The sequence below is a fragment of the Trichechus manatus genome, unplaced genomic scaffold (assembly GCF_000243295.1).
Source record: "Trichechus manatus latirostris isolate Lorelei unplaced genomic scaffold, TriManLat1.0 scaffold00043, whole genome shotgun sequence".
Lineage (NCBI taxonomy): Eukaryota > Metazoa > Chordata > Mammalia > Sirenia > Trichechidae > Trichechus > Trichechus manatus.
The window spans coordinates 11886286-11906720 of record NW_004443979.1 but is presented as its reverse complement, the minus strand read 5'-3'; the positions used below and the strand labels follow the sequence as shown (position 1 = coordinate 11906720).

Below are 20435 nucleotides of genomic sequence, written 5' to 3'. Positions count from 1 at the left end.
ATGCCAAATGCTTGAACACAATAGGTTCTGTGTCATCATTTCACTCAGAAAAGGTACATTTGCATGAGTCATTGCTGTAGCTAAAGTGAAGGGCACCCAAACCTTGGAGAATACTACAAAAATAATGGAACTGGACATATTTGAATACTCAGTAGGTCCCTCAGGTCATAACCCTCAGTCATCTTCCATTTTCCATCTTTGACTATTTTATTTTATTTTTCAGTACATATCTGCCTCCTCCACCCACACACTAGATTTTAGCTCCTTTAAGGCCACACATATTGTGCTTTTACTCACTTTTTCACATACATTTCAAACAAAATACATCATTTAACGCATCAGAAAAATGTTTCCTCAATAGCATTTGGAAGATTGAATACAAATTAATTAGAAATTTAGATGGCCATTTTCTCAGCTCTCAGTTTTAATAGCCATATTGTGTGCATATGGTTTGTATATTTTGGCTAAAAATATGCCTGGATGGTAGGTCATCACAACTCTGTAAAATGTAACAGATCACAGGATCAGTGCCTCCTCTTAGAAAATCAGAATGAAGCCGGGAATGAGCTGCATCATTCCCATAAATATGACAGAAATCACGTTCGTGTTCCAATGTTTATTTTACAGAAGGGAAATTACCTGTGAAACTCAGGGCTGACCTCTTTTGCTCAGACAGTAATTTCCTCTTTTTTTTTTAAATCTCGTCCCCCCCCCCCCCCGCCCCCCCGCCAAATCCTTCAGATACTCATCCTCAATTTACAAACCAGCTCAGAAATATCATTCTGGGATGAAGCTGTCACCAATAAACTGCCAGACTCCTTGCCTTCAAGGAAATTTGTTCTTTTCCCCTTTGACTCTGCCTCACTGCCTGCCTCATTGTGGTGCTTCATACTTCTCCCTTTGGTTTGTTTCATGCTGATGGTTAAGTTGTGTGTTTATTTTAAAAATCGTTTTACAACCCTTCACATTCCAGCTCTCAACCCAGCATGTTGTTGCCCGGCAACACTAACTAGGACGCTCCTCTCAGGGGCTGAAGCCAGAGGCGGCAGGCAGCAAACAAGGCCACTGGAAATCATCCTCTCACTCACTCCCGAGTCAATTACTGAAATCCAATGAAGTGCAAGACCTTTAGAGACACGAGTTAGTGTCTTTCCCTTTTCAGTCCTCTCCTCCGTAGAAATTTGTTCTATCAATAGTTACTCCCTTGCTTTGTATTCAATTTCATTTTCCACCTGAAGGCTAGCAACACAATCTTTGAAGATCATGAATTGTTTAAATACATGCATACAAATTGCCTCCAAACGGATGCCCAATTGATTCAAAACCTAACATAGGAATAAAAATATTTATATTATTCTGATGATGCTTCTTGTTGTTGTTAGGTGCCGCTGAGTTGGTTCTGACTCTTAGCGACCCTAGAGGAGAGAGCAGAACTGCTCCATAGGGTTTCTAAGGAGCAGCTGGTGGATTTGAACTGCGGACCTTTGAGCTCTTAACCACCATACCACCAGGGCTTAATATATTATTCTAATGATGCTTAGAAGGCTTTTTTATTTCCATTTTCACTGTACATTAAAATCTTCTGAAGAGGTCTCTTTGTTGTGTTTTGTTTTAAATACTGATACTCAAACCAAAGACCAAGTGAAAATTTTTATTAAATGGGCCTCCAAAAGGTTGGAGGTTTGAATCCACCAGCCACTCCTTGGAAACCTTATGGGGCAGTTCTACTCTGTCCTATAGGGTCACTATGAGTCGGAATCGACTTGATGGCCATGAATGTTTGCGGCGCCTCCAGGTATCAGTAATTTTATAAGCACCTTGTTGTTGTTGGTTGTCATTGAGTCGATTCTGACTCCTAAGCACCTTAGGTTTTTCTAATATGTACAGCTAGGGTTGAGAATCACTATGCTAGGTAGTGCTTCCTAGACTTTTACATACATGCAAATCATCCAGGAATCTTCTTAAAGTGAAGATTTCTGATACTCTATTTTCAATGGTTCCCAGGCAAGGCCAGTACTACTGGTCCTCAGACCCCATTTTGAATAGTAAGAGGCTGGAGGATATGAGGAGCCCTGATAGCTCAGTGGTTAAGAGCTTGGCTGGCTGCTAACCAAAAGGTTGGCAGTTCGAGTCCACCAGTTGCTCCTTGGAACCTCTTATGGGGCAGTTCAACTCTGTCCTATAGGGTCGCTATGAGTCGGAATCGACTTGACGGCAATCAGTTTGCGTTTGGAGGATGTGAGAACATTGAGAGTGGTTAATAGCTGGTTTAATATTGACCAAAGGGCCCCTGAGCAGATGTATATAAACATAGGGAAAGGCATCTGTCCTCAGCCCCATCTTGTTTAGTATTCTGGAATGAGGACATAGAAAGATTTCATGGTAACTTCTTAGAAGATGCTGAAAGGAAGGGCAAACAAGTCTGATTACACAAATAAGTTCCAAAATAATTACAGGCTGCAGCAATAGGCTATCTGGTAAGATAACACTTAAGAGGCACAAATAAAACTAAGGTACTCTAGGTAACCCCCTCCCAAAAAAAAAAAAAAAAAAAATCTAAGTACAAAATTGGAAAACCTGGCTTATCAACATATGTGAGAATGAATTCAGAGTTTTAAATCCTCAGTAAACTCAATATGAGTCTATTTATTGCTCCCAAAGTCAATGTTATTTTATGCCATACTACCAGAAATGTGTTATCTATAATGAGGGAAGTAGTGTCTTCACTATAGTCTTAACTAGACTGATAGAACTGTGAGTCAGATCAGTTCTGGTTTTCATTTAGTAGGAATATAGATGAACTGGAGAGTACTCGGATGAGAGCGAACAAGACGGTGAAAGAAAAGCTGACTTCCCAGGATAAGAGAAGGCTTGAGGGAGACATGATGGATGCTTTAAAATCTCTGCAATAAGCCGTTATTTGGAAAAGGGATGGAACCTTGTCATGGACTGAATTGTGTCCCCAAAAAATATGTGTATTAATTTGGCTAGGTTATGATTCCCAGTATTGTGTGATTGTCCACCATTTTGTCATCTGATGTGATTTTCCTATGTGTTGTAAATCCAGTCTCTATGATGTTGATGAGATGGAATTAGTGGCAGTTATGTAAATGAGGCAGGACTCAATCTACAAGATTGGATTCTGTCTTGAGCCAACCTCTTTTGAGATATAAAAGAGAAAAGCTAGCAGAGAGTCAGGGGACCTCATACCACCAAGAAACAAGACCAGGAGGACAGCTCGTCCTTTGGACCCGGGGTCCTTGCACTGAGAAGCTCCTCGACCAGAGGAAGATTAATGACAAGGACTTTCCTCCAGAGCCAACAGAGACAGAAAGACTTCCCCTGGAGCTGACACCCTGAATTTGGACTTCTAGCCTACTAGACTGTGAGAGAATAAACTTCTCTTTGTTAAGGCTATCCACTTGTAGCATTTGTAGACAAACCTGTTCTACCGGTGGGTTTAAACACACAGACATTTTTGTTCATTATGTTCAGGTCAAGTTAAGTAGAAATGGGCTTCCTCATGAGGCTGTATGCTTTCCATTGCTGGAGCAAGCAATTCATGAATTTTCTGGATAACTGCTTAGTGGATTTGGTACTGTGGAGGGAATTTGTGCTTCACACAGGGGTTTTACAGGATTTTTAATGTCCTGTATTTTGAGATTTATTCAGTGTTGTCATTGTGGAAAAAAGCAAACTTACATAATATTTAACTTTTGATGTTGTTCTACTCTGACATTCCACATTTATTCAGATGTCATATTTCAACTAAACTATGACATACATTCAGATGTGAAAATTTACTTTTATAATTAGCAAATGTAGAAAATATTTCAATTTTGGGGCAAATAAATAGCCAGTTTTTGAGCATTTACAATGCCAATGTTCTTGCCAAAACTCCTTCTGAGCAGTTTCTCTCTAAAAATGATCATTTGCTAGAGAAAATTCCAATAATTATATTTTACCTCCTATCAAAATAAATGATTCCGTTACCAATGGGACATCTTTTCAGACATTACCTCATCTGGGTTTTGAAATAGGTACATATATACATTTAAAAATTCACTCAAGTGGTGGATATTTTTTAATTCATTGTATGATTTTTGGCTCATAATTTTCAAGTTCCTTATTATGCATGCTTTTTTTTTTTTTTTAAATTAGACACAATTCCAGAATTTCAAGGAGAGATTATTTAAGATGTTAAGGCCCAGTGGAGGTTCTGACCCACATAATTCATTTTAGTTTATCAATCTTGATTGAATTTCCTGGCACCTAGTCAGCATTTTTAAGCAGTTCACTAGCTAATCCCCTCGTATCCCCTCCGTGCTATTCCCTCTGACAGTGGTGTTAATATGTTGACAAATCAATCTATTCATTAATATTCAGCACACTTGCTGGATCTGCAAGCCTCATAAACTGTTACAAACACAGTTTAATCATTAAAATGACAATTGTCTTTCTTTTGTTTCTCATACCATTAGTTTCCTGGGTCTTGTCTGAGGCTTATTTTCAATGGGGTTATTTTCTGTTTTGCACAGTATGTAGTAAAAGAGGGACCTACAGCTGGTTCCTTTTCATGGCAAAGTGCTACTTCCAAGTTAAGTGTTTAGTGTTCTGGACTACTGTTGGATTTGGGAAACACACCATGTGGTAATGGTGCTAGGATTTTATTTAGCTTTGCTTTGTGCTTGCACTGGCTGCATTTTTCATCTCCAATTTCTGGGGAAGAAACACACTCTGGCTAATTTTATTGGAATTTACCAAGTCGAATGGGAAAAAATTGTTTTTAAAATAAGATTTAGATGCTTTGACAAATTTAGTGGTATATTATTATAGCCATTCTATGGCTTGTGATGACATATATACTACACCGTACATAAATGTTAGCAGAAGATTGAGACCAACTGGAAGAATAAATTATAGCTGTGCTTATCAGGGAAAAGAAAAGCCAGAAATACTACCTCAAAGGCTATCAGAGCACCCAAGTGGAAGAAACCTATGTCACTGCTGCACCACCATGATTTGATAATTAATTTTACATTGAAGACAAACTTTAGGATTAATGCAAGGACTTTTGTTTTTTTAATAAATGGTGTGTAAAGGCTTTCTGTCTGATTTTAATTCTTGATAATACCAACTAATCATGTGACTCTGAAGCAGAGCCATAACAACACAGCAGGTGACTTGGGAACAGGTGATTCTACAGACTTCACCTGTGAAAACAGAAATTGACCTTCTGTCTGCAGGGGTCGGGGGCTTGTTGTGAGACAATTTCCGAGGCTTCCTCTGTGTTGATTACTGCCTGCTTGTCTCCTTAATGGTATATAAAGGAATATCAAAACTCACAATGAAAAAAAAAAAGTAGTAAATTCTCTAGTGATCTTCATAGTCCATTACTAATCTTCGTCAAATTTACGGTATGTCTCTAATTGAACACATTAATCCAATGTGATGATGGAAATGTACTGCTACTCTAACAAGTGCTTTCCCATCGCAGCAGGTCTGTCATCATTCTCCTAGTAAAATGACTTGCGCTGAGGTGAATTACACCTCACTTCACCAACTACACAATCTATATCATTTGGCTGCCTGTGTGTCTTGGTCATCTAGTGCTGCTATAACAGAAATACCACAAGTGAATGCCTTTAACAGAGCGAACTTTATTCTCTCATCAGTCTAGAAGGCTACAAGTCCAAATTCAGGGTGTCAGCTCCAGGGCAAGGCTTTCTCTCTCTGTTGGCTCTGGAGGAAGGTCCTTGTCATTAATCATCCCCTGATCAAGGAGCTTCTCGGGTGCAAGGAACTCTGGTCCAAAGGAGGCGCTCTGCCCCTGGCACTGCTTTCTTGGTGGTATGAGGTCCCCGTGTCTCTCTGCTTGCTTCTCTCTTTTATATCTCAAAAGAGATTGGCTTAAGACACTATCTAATCTTGTAGATCTCATCAGTATAACTGCCACTAATCCATCTCAGTACATCAAAATGATATGATTTACAACACACAGGGAAATCACATCAAATGACAAAATGGTAGACAATCACACAATAGTGGGAATCAGGACCTAGCCAAGTTGAGAGAAATCTGGGGGGACACAATTCAATCCATGACACTGTGTCACTTCTTTTTTTGCTCTAAGAATAAACTCTGGGGAAAACAAAAAGCTGTATAATAAAGTTATATAGAGAAAAGAATAATTTAAGATGTGTGTTATGATTGTTAGCAATTGAAGAAACGTAGGAAGGAGAATCTGTTGGACATTCACACTTGGAAATTCCCCTTTGTGTGGACATAGCCTTAGAGACTTAAGATTTCATCTTCATCTGTTCAGTGAATAATATTTGTATATAAAATATTATACCTACTCTGTTTATTGAAAATTTTAGACAAGTTTTAGACCACAGCAAAGTTTAGAGTTATACAAAAGCCTGTGTTCCATTTATTCCTGGATCTTCTTTCCCTCCGTGTATTTTTACTAATTTTTAAATTATTTTTTAATGAAAGTGCCACATGTACATGGCGAAAGATCTAATTCACACAGTAAGAAGAGTTCAAAATGAAAAATAAAAATCACTCACCCTGTTATTAGACCAGTTCACCAGAGATATATCTCTCTTAACTACTAAAAAAAAATTCTTATGATTACCTCTATACTTCTAAATAATAAACCAGCATCTTGATTCATTAACTTTAAACCAGTGCTACTCAGATGGAACAGTGCCAGTCTGTTACCCGTCCATCATAAGGTAAGTAGAGAGAGTAAGACTAAGCCTTGAGAAACTTTTACACAATTTGACATTGCTGTGACGTTTTATTGTATTTTACAAAGTATTGGTCCATAAACCAAACAAAACCAAACCTGTTCCTGTCGAGTTGACTCCGACTCATAGTGACCCTATAGGACAGAGCAGAACTGCCTCATAGGTTTTCCAAGAAGCAGCTGGTAGATTTGAACTGCTGACCTTTTGATTAGCAGCCAAATGCTTAACCACCGTGCCGCAAGAGCCCCAAAATCAATGTTTGGAAATTAAAAATAAAACAATTAGATTCTTTACTACAGACAGTTTGAGGAGAACTGCTTTGAAAAATAATCATGAATTCTCTGCTGTTAATGGTTAGGAATTGTTTCATTTCAGCTTTTTCTACCTTATTGTCTTCCTCCTTCTCCCAACTGTTCTAATTATATTAAGTTATTATACTGACCACTTCTGTAACTTACAACAGTGCCTGGGACACAAGATGAGATACATACAGTGTTAGGTAACACATATGTAATATTAACTCAAAAGTTTCAGCTGTTATGATTAAATCATATATTAAACCATACACTTACACATATATAACTTGGTTCATTCACTTAGGCAGAATCCCATCGTGAACTCTGTGGACCTTAGGGCTCTTATACCTCTCTTTACCTCTTCCCTGTCCTCCTTCTTCCCAGGGTTATAGAGATTTCAACATCTACACACTTTTGTGTAACTATAAATGTTACCTATGCTTAGTCTGGAGCCCTGGTGGTCCAGTGGTTAGGAGCTATGGCTGCTAACCAAAAGGCTGGCAGTTCAAATCCACCAGCCACTCCTTGGAACCTCTATGGGGCAGTTCTACTCTGACCTATAGGGTCGCTATGAGTCAGAATCAACTTGACAGCAACAGGTTTATGCTTAGTCTAAAGCTTGTCTAAAATTTCAAATTAATACAGTATGTGGAGTAATTTATATATAAATATTATTAACTGACAAACAACAGCATTACGAAGAAAATTCAACTCTTAATTTCTAAACTTATGCCTGCCCAGAAGAGAATTTTCAAGTGTTAAAGTCAAAGGGATTCTCTTTTCCCACATTCCTTCAATTGCTCCAAATCATAACACATATATTAGTTACTTATTTATTATACATAACTTCATTATACAACTTTTTGTTTTCCCTGGAGCTTATAATTTTTTTCTTTTTGATACAAAAACTTGTGCTTCTTTTTCTATTTTTGCTATTTTCATGGCACTCTGTATCAAAATATGTTTGACATTCTAAAAAAATTATACATCCTGATATTAAATATTTGATAAAGAAGACGATGTGGATGCAAACAGATGTTAGGAATGAGAAGGCATTTTATAATTTATCTAGACTTGATTAGTGGAACCTTAAAAAAAAATTTAGAGCACTATTAATTTTCAGGTCTTTCATGGGATCTGAGCTTTACAGCAGCAATTCTGAAAGTGTGATCCATGGACCTTTACATTTCTAGTGCAGGATGCCATTTTATGTGAGTGAAGCCAGGGAATTTCTATTTTTAACTAGCTCCTCTGACTGTTTGCATGTCAAAGTTTAAAAATGCCTGCTATAGGTTTAGAGTTACCCTGTGACAGGCTGATTAAAATGAGTCCTAGTCAGGGAGGTCCCTTGGCAAAATTACTAGGAATCCCCTACCTGACAAATATTCCTGTGTTCTATTAGCCAATTTTCCATCTCCTATTTCTATGTTCTACACCTCTGGCACTTCAGTCATAGAATGAGACTTGTTTGCAATTTTATGTTCTTTTGGAAATGCCCAGGATTCACTCTCATGACATAACAGATGTGTACCAGATGTGTTAAACAGGGAGGACAGTCTAGTCTATCTGTTGCTCTTTCAAAATATTTTTAAATGCAATGAAAAGAGAGGCATAAAGATAAATGATAAAGTAAGACATAATTTCCCTTAGTTTCAACTGATTGTTTAAAAAATGTATATGTGATAATGGACTGCCTTTTCTGTAAGATAAAGTAAATTTGCTCAAACAAGTAAGTATTTTAAATAGTATGTGGGTCCTTTCAAGAAACTGAGATACGGGGAACATCTAGCTCAACTGGCGTAACATAGTTTATAAAGAAAATGTTCTACATTCTACTTTGGTGAGTAGCATCTGGGGTCTTAAAAGCCTGTGAGCGGCCATCTAAGATACTCCACTGGTCTCATCCCTTCAGGAGCAAGGGAGAATGAAGACAACTAAAGATACAAGGGAAAGGTTAGTCTAAAGGACTAATGAACCACAACTACCACGGCCTCTACCAGACTGAGTCCAATACAACTAGATGGTGCCCAGCTACCACCACTGACTTCTCTGACAGGGATCATAACAGAAGGTCCCAGACAGAGCTGGAGAAAAATGTAGAACAAATTCTAACCCACACACAAAAAAAAGACCAGACTTACTGGCCTGAATAGACTGGAAAAACCCTGAGAGTACGGCCCCTGGACACCCTTTTAGCTCAGTAATGAAGTCACTCCTGAGGTTCACCCTTCATCCAAAGATTAGACAGGCCCGTAAAACAAAACGAGACTAAAGGGGCACACCAGCCCAGGGGCAAGGACTAGAAGGCAGGAGGGGATAGGAAAGCTGGTAATAGGGAACCCAAGGTTGAGAAGGGAGAGAGTGTTGACATGTCGTGGGGTCATTAACCAATGTCATAGAACAACATGTGTATTAACTGTTTAATGAGAAGCTAGTTTGTTCTGTAAACCTTCATCTAAAGTACAACTAAAAAAAAAGAAGAAACTGAGAAAGCCCCATAGGATGGATGAGCTGAGAGCTAAGCCTAATCTGGTATAAGACAAAGCTGGAGGGGTAAGAAGGGCCATGTCTAATTAGTGACAGTCGGTTATGCTAGATGACAACAAATGGCCATCCAGATGGTTACAATAATGAAGTGGAACATACAGAACTGCCTGAGGATGAACTAATAAGTTCCCAAACTCCCGGCTCATGATGATCTAGAGTTTCCTCTTGAGCACAATTGTTTGTAATCATATGACTCACGACAGAGCGTTCTGTTTGTATACATGCAATCATATATATACACACACACATATATGTTCTTATTTAGTTTTATACACACATATAACTTATTTTATATATACACATGTATATACCTAAAGACATACATATAGACAGACAGAACATGTAAAGCGACTGACAAATATAAAGTGTTCAATATATTTAAGTTCATATAGTTAAGCACTAAGCACATTCTGAAACAATACCATTCAATACTCACAATAACCTAATGAGGTAGGATTTAGTACCCCCATATTTCAAAAAAGAAAACTGAGATTTTAGAGAGTAGGTAACTTGGATAAGGTCACCGATACAGTGAGTGGTAGAGCTCTCAACTCAGGCCTTTATCACAACAGGATCCTATCTCCAAGTATTTTTGGAGATTATTAAAAATTGTGCTTTGCCAATCTAGCTCTGTACTGACACTATGACATCATCTAACTTTCCTTTGTATTCAAACATGAGTCTGCTCATACACCAGCAGTCAGGAAACTCCATTTCCGTTCAGGGTCTCAGTCAGCAAATGGCAAGACTTCTCTGCATCAAAGGTGAGGACAGGCCACGTGGCCCTCCTGAGGAAAGGCTAGCTAAATTCCTAACTGATACGTGAGTCACTCAGAAGTAGGAGTTCTTTCTTCCACCTAGGATAGTCTCAACATCACCAGGTCTGAATGATAGGAGTGTTTAGTCATATTTGTAATCAACTAAAATGTGTATTTCCTTGTCTAATATAAATGCCTTTTGAATTATTATTCTGCATAATTCCCTCTTTCTGAAATGTCATATACCTTCCATTTCAATTCTGCAGTGACTGGCCTAAGTTCTACCTCCTCCAAAAATGCTATTCTGACCAGTCAAGTTGGCAATGATTCTTCCTCCTCTGACTTCAAGACACTGATTTCATACCTAAAAATTCAAGGAAATAAACTATCATGTTTCCAAATGCACATAACCCATCTCCCCCAACTACTTTTTAAGTTCTTTGAAGCACATTTTATGTTTTGTCCTCTACTTTCACATTAGCTCTTAAAAAAAAAAAAATCCCAAAACCGTCGAGTTGATTCTGACTCATAGCGACCCTACAGGACAGAGAACTGCCTCATAGGGTTTCTAAGGCTGTAATCTTTATGGAAGCAGACTGTCACATCTTTCTCCCATGAAGTAGCTGGTAGGTTCGAACCACCGGCCTTTTGGTTAGCAACCAAGTGCTTTAACCACTAAGCCAACCAGGGCTCCTATATCAGCTCTGGTGTATGTATACTGTGGTTGCTCAATGAGTGTTTCTTGATCCATTGCTATCTATGCCTCTGGTCTCTATTAGCAATGATAATGTTTACAGTCTATAGTTATTCATTTCTGGGCTAAATCGGTTATATACACATAGCAAATTTGGCAAATTTCCACAATACCAGAGAGTAGGCATCATTTGTCCCTCTACTCCAAGAAAAAAATTAAAAAAATAAAGGTTATTTTCCCTATGTCCTATTCCTGAATGACAGGAAAATGTATGGTTGGCTTTAGCAATATTCCAGAATTACATTCTAGTAAGAACATCAAGTTATTTTACTGGCTTTCTGGATTAGAGGTATAATGCATAATGGTTAACTATATTTAGAGGTAACGTTTCCTAACCAGAGTGCTGGCCACAAGGTTATTTGATATTATAATTCCCTCCTTCCTGTCTCCTGGAAAAGGAAAAGGAAAAAAAAAATTTACTTGTCACTTTTTACCACCATTGAATTATCCTAATATTTAATTATTCTTTTGATATTCATGATAGTTTTTCATAAGTCCTCGATTCCTTTAAGGTATAAGTATCTCGCTATTATTTACAACTAATTAGAGAATGCTGAAGGTTGTTGCTAATGGTAACTCAAAGCCTTGACAATGCATCACTCTTGCTATTTAATAACAACACTAGTCTAAGAAGTTAATTTACCTTTGGCAGTTTATACACGCTCTTTTCCCGTTTCTACACCACCACATGCAATAACAGGTATCAAATGAGAGATGTTTATCTATGAATGAGCCTGCCTGAGAGATGTTTATCTATGAATGAGTCCTTTTAAGTGGTGAAGAGCTGAATAAATTTGGTTAGAACAAACTTGGAACTAGACGTTGCCTATAAACCAGAAGACAAGCAGGACAGAGTAGTGGTTAAAGTATGTCGGCTCAGACTGTCTGGCTATAAATTCTGGCTCTGCCACTTACTAGCTTTGTGATTTCGGCCTGTGGTCTTACATCTCTCTTTAGCCTCAGTTTTCTCATTTGAAATACAGGTGTAATTGTAAAACCTATCTCATGGGGTTTCTGTGAGAATTAAATACGCTCCCAAGCATGTTCACTGAGGAACTCCTTGCTGAAGTACCGAGTGGGCCATTTTCTCTGCCTTACCTGCCTCCACCATTTTTTTTAACTCTCTCTTTTCCCTTTAGACCTTAGAACATTTATTAAGAAGAATATAACTCTAAACAATGCAACACTACCAAAGTTATCTATCCTAAAGAAATCATCAGAGATACATATAAAAATTATGTATAAGAAAGTTCTGATATTGAACAAACAGAAACAACCTAAATCTGTAATTCTAGGGAAATGGCTAAATGAAACATTATACATGTTTTAATGTTACACAGAGGAAACCAATGTACAAACAACTTAGTATAAGGTTAATATATATATATATATATATATAAAATAATTAAAAGATCCAGCCCATAGGGTTCTTGTGCTGATAATGATTAAAACTGTTTAACACAGCACCAGGCACATGGTAAGTAAGCCCTTAGTAAAGATTAAAAATCAAACCAAACCCGTTGCTGTCAAGTCGATTCTGACTCATAGCGACCCCATAGGACAGAGTCGAACTGCCCCATAGGGTTTCCAAGGAGCAGCTGGTGGATTCAAACTGCCGACCTTTCGGTTAGCAGCCGAGTTTTTAACCACTGTGCCACCAGGGCTCCAATTATCATTATGCCAATGTATAAATATTTAAAGTTTAAGGAAATATAACAAAGTGTGAATAGTTTCTCTCTGGTTGTTTCAATTACCTCTTAATACGTTTCTCAGTTTCTCTATAATACACATGCATTTCATCAAATGGTATTTTTTGGTCTCTATTTAATCAACTTCTCAACCCATCTCAATCAAGCTGTGCCCCTGGTCTACGGAGCACTTTACAATGAGCATGTACTAATTTAATAATTCACAATTAAAATAATAATATAATACTTAAGGATTACACCATTATCATTTTGGAATGGACAATGTTACCTTCGTGAGAGATTTCCTTCCAGGGATTTGGTGGGTACATGAAAGCTGCATTCTGGATTTGGTCATGTATGTCTTCATCTTCGTTAAATGGGAATGTGCCACTCAGGCTTACATAGATGATGACGCCAACAGACCACATGTCTAGAGAGCGATTATAGCCCTTGTTCCTTAGAACTTCAGGAGCCAGGTAAGCTGGGGTCCCTACCACTGACCTCCGGAAAGACTTCTCTCCAATGATGCGGGCAAAACCAAAATCACAAAGTTTCACCTGCAAAAATATAAATGTTTGTGGAAATGGTCAGTTTACAAATTGCATAACTGTGTGTGTCTTAGCCCAGCTGTGCCACAGACAACTATAATACTTTACCTAAAATCATATGGATTTCTCATGGTAGAATTAAGAGCCATTTTCCATTTTATGTGCATGACGACAGTGGTTTATGTACTGACACAAAGAATATGCTTTTACTCATAAAAAGACTGCCTAAACATTCTTCCTTTTTAACTCCCAAAAGGAAGAAATATTTTAACGTCAAAATAAGTATACTTAGGCATAGTGCTTTATAAAGCAGGAAAATATTATGTCAGTCAGTGAAGTGATGGACTTAAGTCAAAGGCTGGTAAGTAAAGGTAGAAGGGTAAGCGCAGGGGCACATCATGCCATGCGCAATAAACCTTAGGAATTTAATGAGTTAGGGAGACAAGGGAAGACAGCCACCTTGGTCAGGTCATTTCAGAGTATACGATCCCCTGGGGAGAGATCCTGCTGTTTTCCACCCTCCAATCTGAGGAAAGGAAGAGGATTTTGTCCATGCTCCTGAGAGCAAAACTGAAGTTGAATATCTTATCCACCATTACAGAGCTGGCAGCAGATCTGAGTCTCTTAAGTTTTTGCACTCTCAGGCCAGTGCTTTAAACCTTGGCCTAGGCCTGCCAATTCTCCAGGATCTGTGCAAAACAGAAGCCGAAAAGCAGAATGAGAAGGTATTGTTGTGTGTTGTTAAGGCAGGCTGACCCCGAGAAGCTAGAATGACAAAGCAGCAGTCTCAAAAATGTTTAACAAGGAAATCAGTGGATGGAAATAAACTGGTGAAACTTGAAACAAAGTTCTGGAGAAAAAAGAGACAGGGTAGAACACTCCATGGGAGCCGGTGATGTTGTCCACTGAACGTATGCACAGAGAGGTTTTGTACTTGCCTGAGGGAAAGGGTCGGCCGATGCTAGCAATACGTTTTCTGGTTTGAGATCACAGTGAACAATATTTTTGAAGTGAAGATGTCGCAAAGCCACAAGGATCTACAAAGAAGAAAATTACCATAATAATTTTATTTCAGTCTAGTAGTTTATTGTAACATGTTTTCTACCAGGACATAAATATAAACAGTCAAGAGAAACCCTCAATGAATAGCCAAGCTTCTTTATGCTCAAGACACTGAAATGAGCGAGATCAACGTACTGGGTTTCTAAGGCAAATTCAACAAAAAAAGAAGCATATTATGGTATTCATACAGCATCCAAGACAGGTATAGCTAAAGGAATTCCATAATAGCTAACAAGATACTCATACTTGAATATTTTCAAAGAACCAGGACTTTACTGCCATACATGTTAGTTTCATGAATAGCTTTAATACATGTGCCTACAGACATGTTACAAATTTGTTATATTGGACTCTGGATGACACAGATGTAAATCAGATATACAATAAGCCATTGTAACCTTTCATAGCATAGTTTAGACTTTGGAAGTAGGGACTAAACAAGAAGGCTAGAAAACTGTATTATACAGGGATAATATTTGATATTAAATATTACCTTTTTTCTTCCTCTAATTGATTTCTTACCTGAGTAATTAAAAACTTCGTTATGTGCTCTGGCAACCTGCCCTTTTCACTTGACAAGATCATCTCCAGCATGTCTCCATGGAGTTTTTCCATAACAACAAACACTCTTTCAGGTGTTTCAAACATACACTCCAAATTTACAACACCGGGGTGATGAAGGTTCTATTAAAGATAAATAAAGCACTTGAAGAAAATGAGATTTTTTGATACTGTTTGGCAAGCTCACTGATTATACGAAACTGTTTAAGCTTAGAGCTATGGAGAAACCCACACTTAGGATTCTTAACACCTCTAAATTCCACATGTGCTGCCTTATATTTTTGAAATTCCAATGTCTCCCAAAAATACATTTTTACTTTCTATGCATAGTGAAATTATTTTCTCCATGCTAAAAACCCAAGCTCCAGCACAGTAAATTGTTAATTAGGTTTTAATTAGAATACCATATTGAGAAATCTGCAATTTCTTAGGATCTTCTCCAGTATTAAGCATACTGTCTCAAATAAGCATACTAGGCCATATCTACACAACTGGTAAAAACTTAATATAGAAAACTACAAAATTCCTACACGCAGTGCATGTGACTGTACTGATGAAACATTTTAGTCAAAACCTTTGCCTAGAATAGCTCTGCTACTGGAGGCTGAAGGGTTTCCTCACTGAAACTCTTATTCTGAGGGATGATCACCATAAACACAATACCAAAAACCAAACCCACTGCCCTTGAGTCGATTACAACTCATAGTGACCCTATAGGGAGTAGAGCAGAATTGCCCCATAGGATTTCCAAAGAGCGGCTGGTAGACTTGAACTGCCGACTTTTTGGTTAGCAGCCAAGCTCTTAACCACTGCACCACCAGGCTCCATAAACACAATAAAAAAAAAAAAATTATTGAGTGCCAGCTTTATTAGGATACCACACTAGGTGGGACGCTTGCCTGGTTGTCAAGTACTTGATAAATATTACTGTAATAAAGTGACAGCTACTGACTAGTAGGCTGCATTTTGCTTGATGTGTTACTTGTCACAAGTCAAATAAGATTACTGTTAACATGAGATGTTCCCTTGAAATAATTAAGTTTAAGAGTTGTTCTGTGTCATCAAGAAAAGGCTTTGATCATCTGTTCTTTTTTTTGGGCACACCACAAAAAAATTTTCTAATATTACTGAAATGATTTTATATTCTATTTATATTTCAATGATAAACAGAAAGAAGAATCAATACGAACAAAAACTACTGAAACAAAGAAACAAAACAAAAACAGAAACCATCTTAAATGTTCTAATAGCTGAACATAGAAAAAATTAAAATGCTTTATTTTAGAAAAAAAATTCCAAGTGAGTAATAAAATTGCACATAAATTTTTTCACAAATGACTTAAAACCTGAAACGGCTTGCTATTCAGAAACCTCACAGATGGATACTGGGTGGTGAGCAGCAGAGGGGGTAGTGGGTGAATTTACATTGTTGCTGTTGTTCTCTGTGCCACCAATTTCCAACGAAAGCCTGGCACTGACTCAATACCGACTCAGGCTAGGGCTGGCAGTAGCTTCTATGAAGATAGCCTGCCTCTGAGGGTACCTGTTCACTACCTTGGCAATTTTGATCTGTGCCTCTTACATCTTATGGGTCTTACTGATTTTGATGCCTTGGTGCTGGATCACGCAGTATAACGTGGTCATGGAATGTCAAGTTCATGAACGTGGTCTGCACAGATGCTCACAAATCTCCTTTACCTCGAAACTGTTTCACTATTAACTGGTCAAACTGGCTACTTCAGACAGACTAGGCCTCCAGAGCTATTCTCTTCTGGTCAGAACTGAGGCACATGGAGAGACAGTGGTGCCAACCAAGCTCACACTATCACTACTCTTATATATATATGTCCTGACTGTCTATAAAGAAGACCCAGGTAGCCAGTTGGTTGTGACTGCTATGGGAGCATCACACCCTTAGGTAGGAGAGTCTAATATGACTGCACATATCTGTCTGATATGCACTAAGGAACACCAGTAATAGCAACCTTCAAACAATCGAGTGTGAGAACATATCTCCTACTACCTGAACCTGTACCCCATGCTATTTCATTTTCTCATAGGCTCTTCCCTGATAGAGGAGACACAATGGCTAGAAAGACTGCCAGCTCTGGGTGGCCAGGGGTTGTAGCTCTCCTTTTTTAAATCAATGATCATGGCAGAAGCTTTAAGGATATTGTTAGAGGATGCTGCCTGAGTTATGAGTCTGCCTATCCATCTGTCTGCCTATCTATCTATCTATCAATCATCTAGCTATCTAATTATCTATATATATATCTAATTATCTATCTAGTTAATCTACCTTTAAGCACTCAAGCAATGTTCTGGGGGGTTTGGCTTCCTTAAATGGCCAAGGCCTTGTTTCTGAGTGGGGAACAGGAACAATGAAAAGGAAAGGAGGATATCAATAGAAGTAGGCATCAAGGCAAGGGGGTTCCCTGTGCATGGGCAGAGGATAAACTAGAGAGTAAAGAAAGAGATAAAGGCTAAGAGAGAGTGACCTTTAGAGCTCAGGGGAGGACAAGAATGGTGCTCTAGCTGCTCAGCCTGCTGCTTCTGCTGACCTCACCATTGGTTCTATAGTTTGTGAAAGGGTAGGGAGGGAGGGTTGAGTCAGCAGACTTCTGGTTAGTAATGAAATTTGCTTTAGAACATGATGACTAAGAAGCTGTCCTACCTAAATTATCCCACATACATATGGAAGGTCAACCCTCGTATGCTTCTACCTGAATTAACACTAAGTACATGACTTCTTAGAGGTATAAACTCCTTCACTCATATATCCCTCTTTCCTTTCACCCACTCTATAACATGACAAGTGGAGCCCCCATACAGAGTATAGGACTTTTATATATGCTCACTGAAGTGGTTCACTCCCAGAATGTTCTAGGCCAAAAGTAAGGGATTAACGAGTGTGTTCACAGTCAACTATTTTGTGCCACGTGCAGGGTAAACTTCGAAAGATGCAATAAATGTCCTCCAATAAAATCTTTATCATAAGGATAAGGGAAAATTTTGCTATTTTTAAATAAAGGACTTTGAATATAGTTAGATATACAAAATTTTTTTAAACATATTCAGTTCAGACTAAGGCCATGTATATACACAGCTAGTAAAAAAAGCAAAATTTTTTCAAAAAGTTTAAACTCATAAGTCCATTGCACTTGGTCCTTGCTTTTATCTTTATGCCTCATAGGCTTGCTAAAAAATACATTGAGTGGCACTTCAAAAATCTTTCCAGGAGACTCCGGCAAGATGGTGCTCTAGGCAGAAGCACCACGCCGTCCCTCCACAACAAAGATCCGAAAAACTAAGCCAAACAGAGAATCAACAATCCTGAAACCCTAGAACATCAAATGAAGAGATAAAGAACTCAGCCGAACACCAAACGGAGTAAGAATACTGAAAGAGAACAGAGAGCGAGGAGAGATTCATGCAGAGGTCCCCTACCAGCTAATGCAGCGCGGATCCACCATCTTGGACTCCTATCGGAGACCAGCAAACGGGGGTACGAGAGAGCAGCCTCACGGAGCGTCCAGTGGGAGACAAAACAGCCGGTAATTTGTGGTGTGCGCTTTCCCACCCCCCACCCCCTTCGCCCGGCTGGGGCTCCCCTGCTTCCCGTGTCCAAGGTCTCTTGGCTGGGGGGCGCCGGTTGCTTGGATTCCACGTGCCCGTGCGGGCAGCTCTCTGGGGGCCGTTCGTTGGATGCTGGTGTTGCTTTTCCGGCTTCTTTTGGTTTCTCGCTTGCCTCTCGCTGCCTCCCCCTCCTTTTGCTCGGGTGCCTGGCTTCGAGCGCCGTCTTTGCCCTTTCCTGCGGGGCTGTGGGGCTACATTCGGGTGTGCAGCTGCTTCCAGGTCTGGGCTGCCGCACGGGTGAGAACCCGGGGTCTTTGTTCGTTTGCTCCTCTGCTTCCCGGGGCCGCAGGCTCTTGACCCAGGGCTGCCGGCTGCTTGGACTCCGCGCGCCCGGGTGGGCGGCTCTCTGGGTGCCGTTTGTAGGCTGCAGGTGTTGCTTTTTTTTTTTCTTCCCTTTTTTCTTTTTCTGCTTCTTTTGGATTCTCGCTTGCCACTCGCTGCCGCCCCCCTCCTTTTGCTCGGGTGCCTGACTCCGAGCGCCGTCTTTGCCCTTTCCTGCGGGGCTGTGGGGATATGTTCGGGTGTGCGGCTGCTTCCAGGTCTGGGCTGCCGCGCGGGTGAGATCCCGGGGCTTTTGCTCGTTTGCTCCTCTGCTTCCTGCGGCTGCAGTTTCTTGACCGGGGGCCGCCGGCTGCTTGGATTCCACGCGCCTGGGTGGGTGGCTCTCTGGGTGCCACTTGTTGGCTGCAGGTGTTGCTTTTTTTTTTTCTTTTTTTCCTTTTTTCTTTTTCTGCTTCTTTTGGATTCTCGCTTGCCTCTCGCTGCCTCCCCCTCCTTTTGCTTGGGTGCCTGACTCCGAGCACCGTCTTTGCCCTTTTCTGCGGGGTTGTGGGGCTACATTTGGGCATGCGGCTGCTTCCAGGTCTGGGCTGCAGCGCTGGTGAGATCCCGGGGCCTTTGTTCGTTTGCTGCTCTGCTTCCCGGGGCCGCAGTCTCTTGACCCAGGGCTGCCGGCTGCTTGGATTCCACGCGCCCGTGCGGGTGGCTCTCTGGGTGCCGTTTGTTGGCTGCTGGTGTGGCTTTTTCTGCTTCGTTTGGTCTCTCGCTTGCCTCTCGCTGCCTCCCCCTCCTTTTGCTCGGGTGCCTGGTTCCGAGTGCTGTCTTTGCCCTTTCCTGCGGGGCTGGGGGGATATATTTGGGCGTGCGGCTGCTCCCAGGTGTGGGTTGCTGCGCTGGTGAGATCCCGGGGCCTTTGTTCGTTTGCTCCTCTACTTCCCGCGGCCGCAGTCTCTTCACCGGGGGCCGCCGGCTGCTTGGATTCCACACGCACAGGCGGGCGGCTCTCTGGGTGTCCTTTGTTGGCTGCTGGTGCTGCTTTTTTTTTTTTTTTTCCTTTTTCTCCTGCTTCTCTTGGTTTCTCCCTTGCCTCTCGCCGCCTCCACTTCCTTTCACTCGGGTGCCAGCTCCGTGCACCCTCCTTGCTCCTTCCTGAGGGTACCCAGAGCGCAGGCAATTTGTGACATACGCTTTCCCACTCTCCACCCTTCTTCACTCACACTCGGCCTCCTCTGTTTCCCACAGACACAGTCTCTTGTCCAGAAACACAAGCCCGCACTGGCTGGCTCTCTGAGTGCCATTCGTTGACTGCGGGTGTTGCTTTTTTTTTTTTGATTAGTTTTGTTTTCTTTTCCCTCTTTTTCCCTTTTGTCTTTCTTCATAGCTCAATTTCTCGTCTCTCTATCTCTTCCTTCTCTTTCTGATCCCTGAACACCAGGCATTGTATGCCTCTGCGCCTTCTGGCTAGGCTGTGCTGTGAAACCTGGGCCCGACTTCCCCAGACCTCATAGCTGCATCGGTGGGATCCCTGGGAACTTTGCAGTTCTTTAATTT

The 20435-nt window shown here is 40.3% G+C and overlaps 1 protein-coding gene across 4 annotated transcripts in view; it reads right to left on the bottom strand.

Moving 5' to 3' along the window:
• PRKD1 (protein kinase D1) overlaps window positions 1–20435 on the bottom strand; it is a 461286-nt gene that overhangs the window by 12556 nt on the left and 428295 nt on the right. For all 4 annotated transcript variants that reach the window (XM_023731503.1, XM_004376539.1, XM_023731504.1 and 1 more), the window contains 3 exons: window positions 14931–15092; window positions 14285–14383; window positions 13088–13355 (listed from right to left, as the gene is read on the bottom strand). In XM_023731503.1, coding sequence (XP_023587271.1) covers window positions 13088–13355; window positions 14285–14383; window positions 14931–15092 — 529 coding nt within the window. The remainder of the gene's footprint in view (window positions 1–13087; window positions 13356–14284; window positions 14384–14930; window positions 15093–20435) is intronic.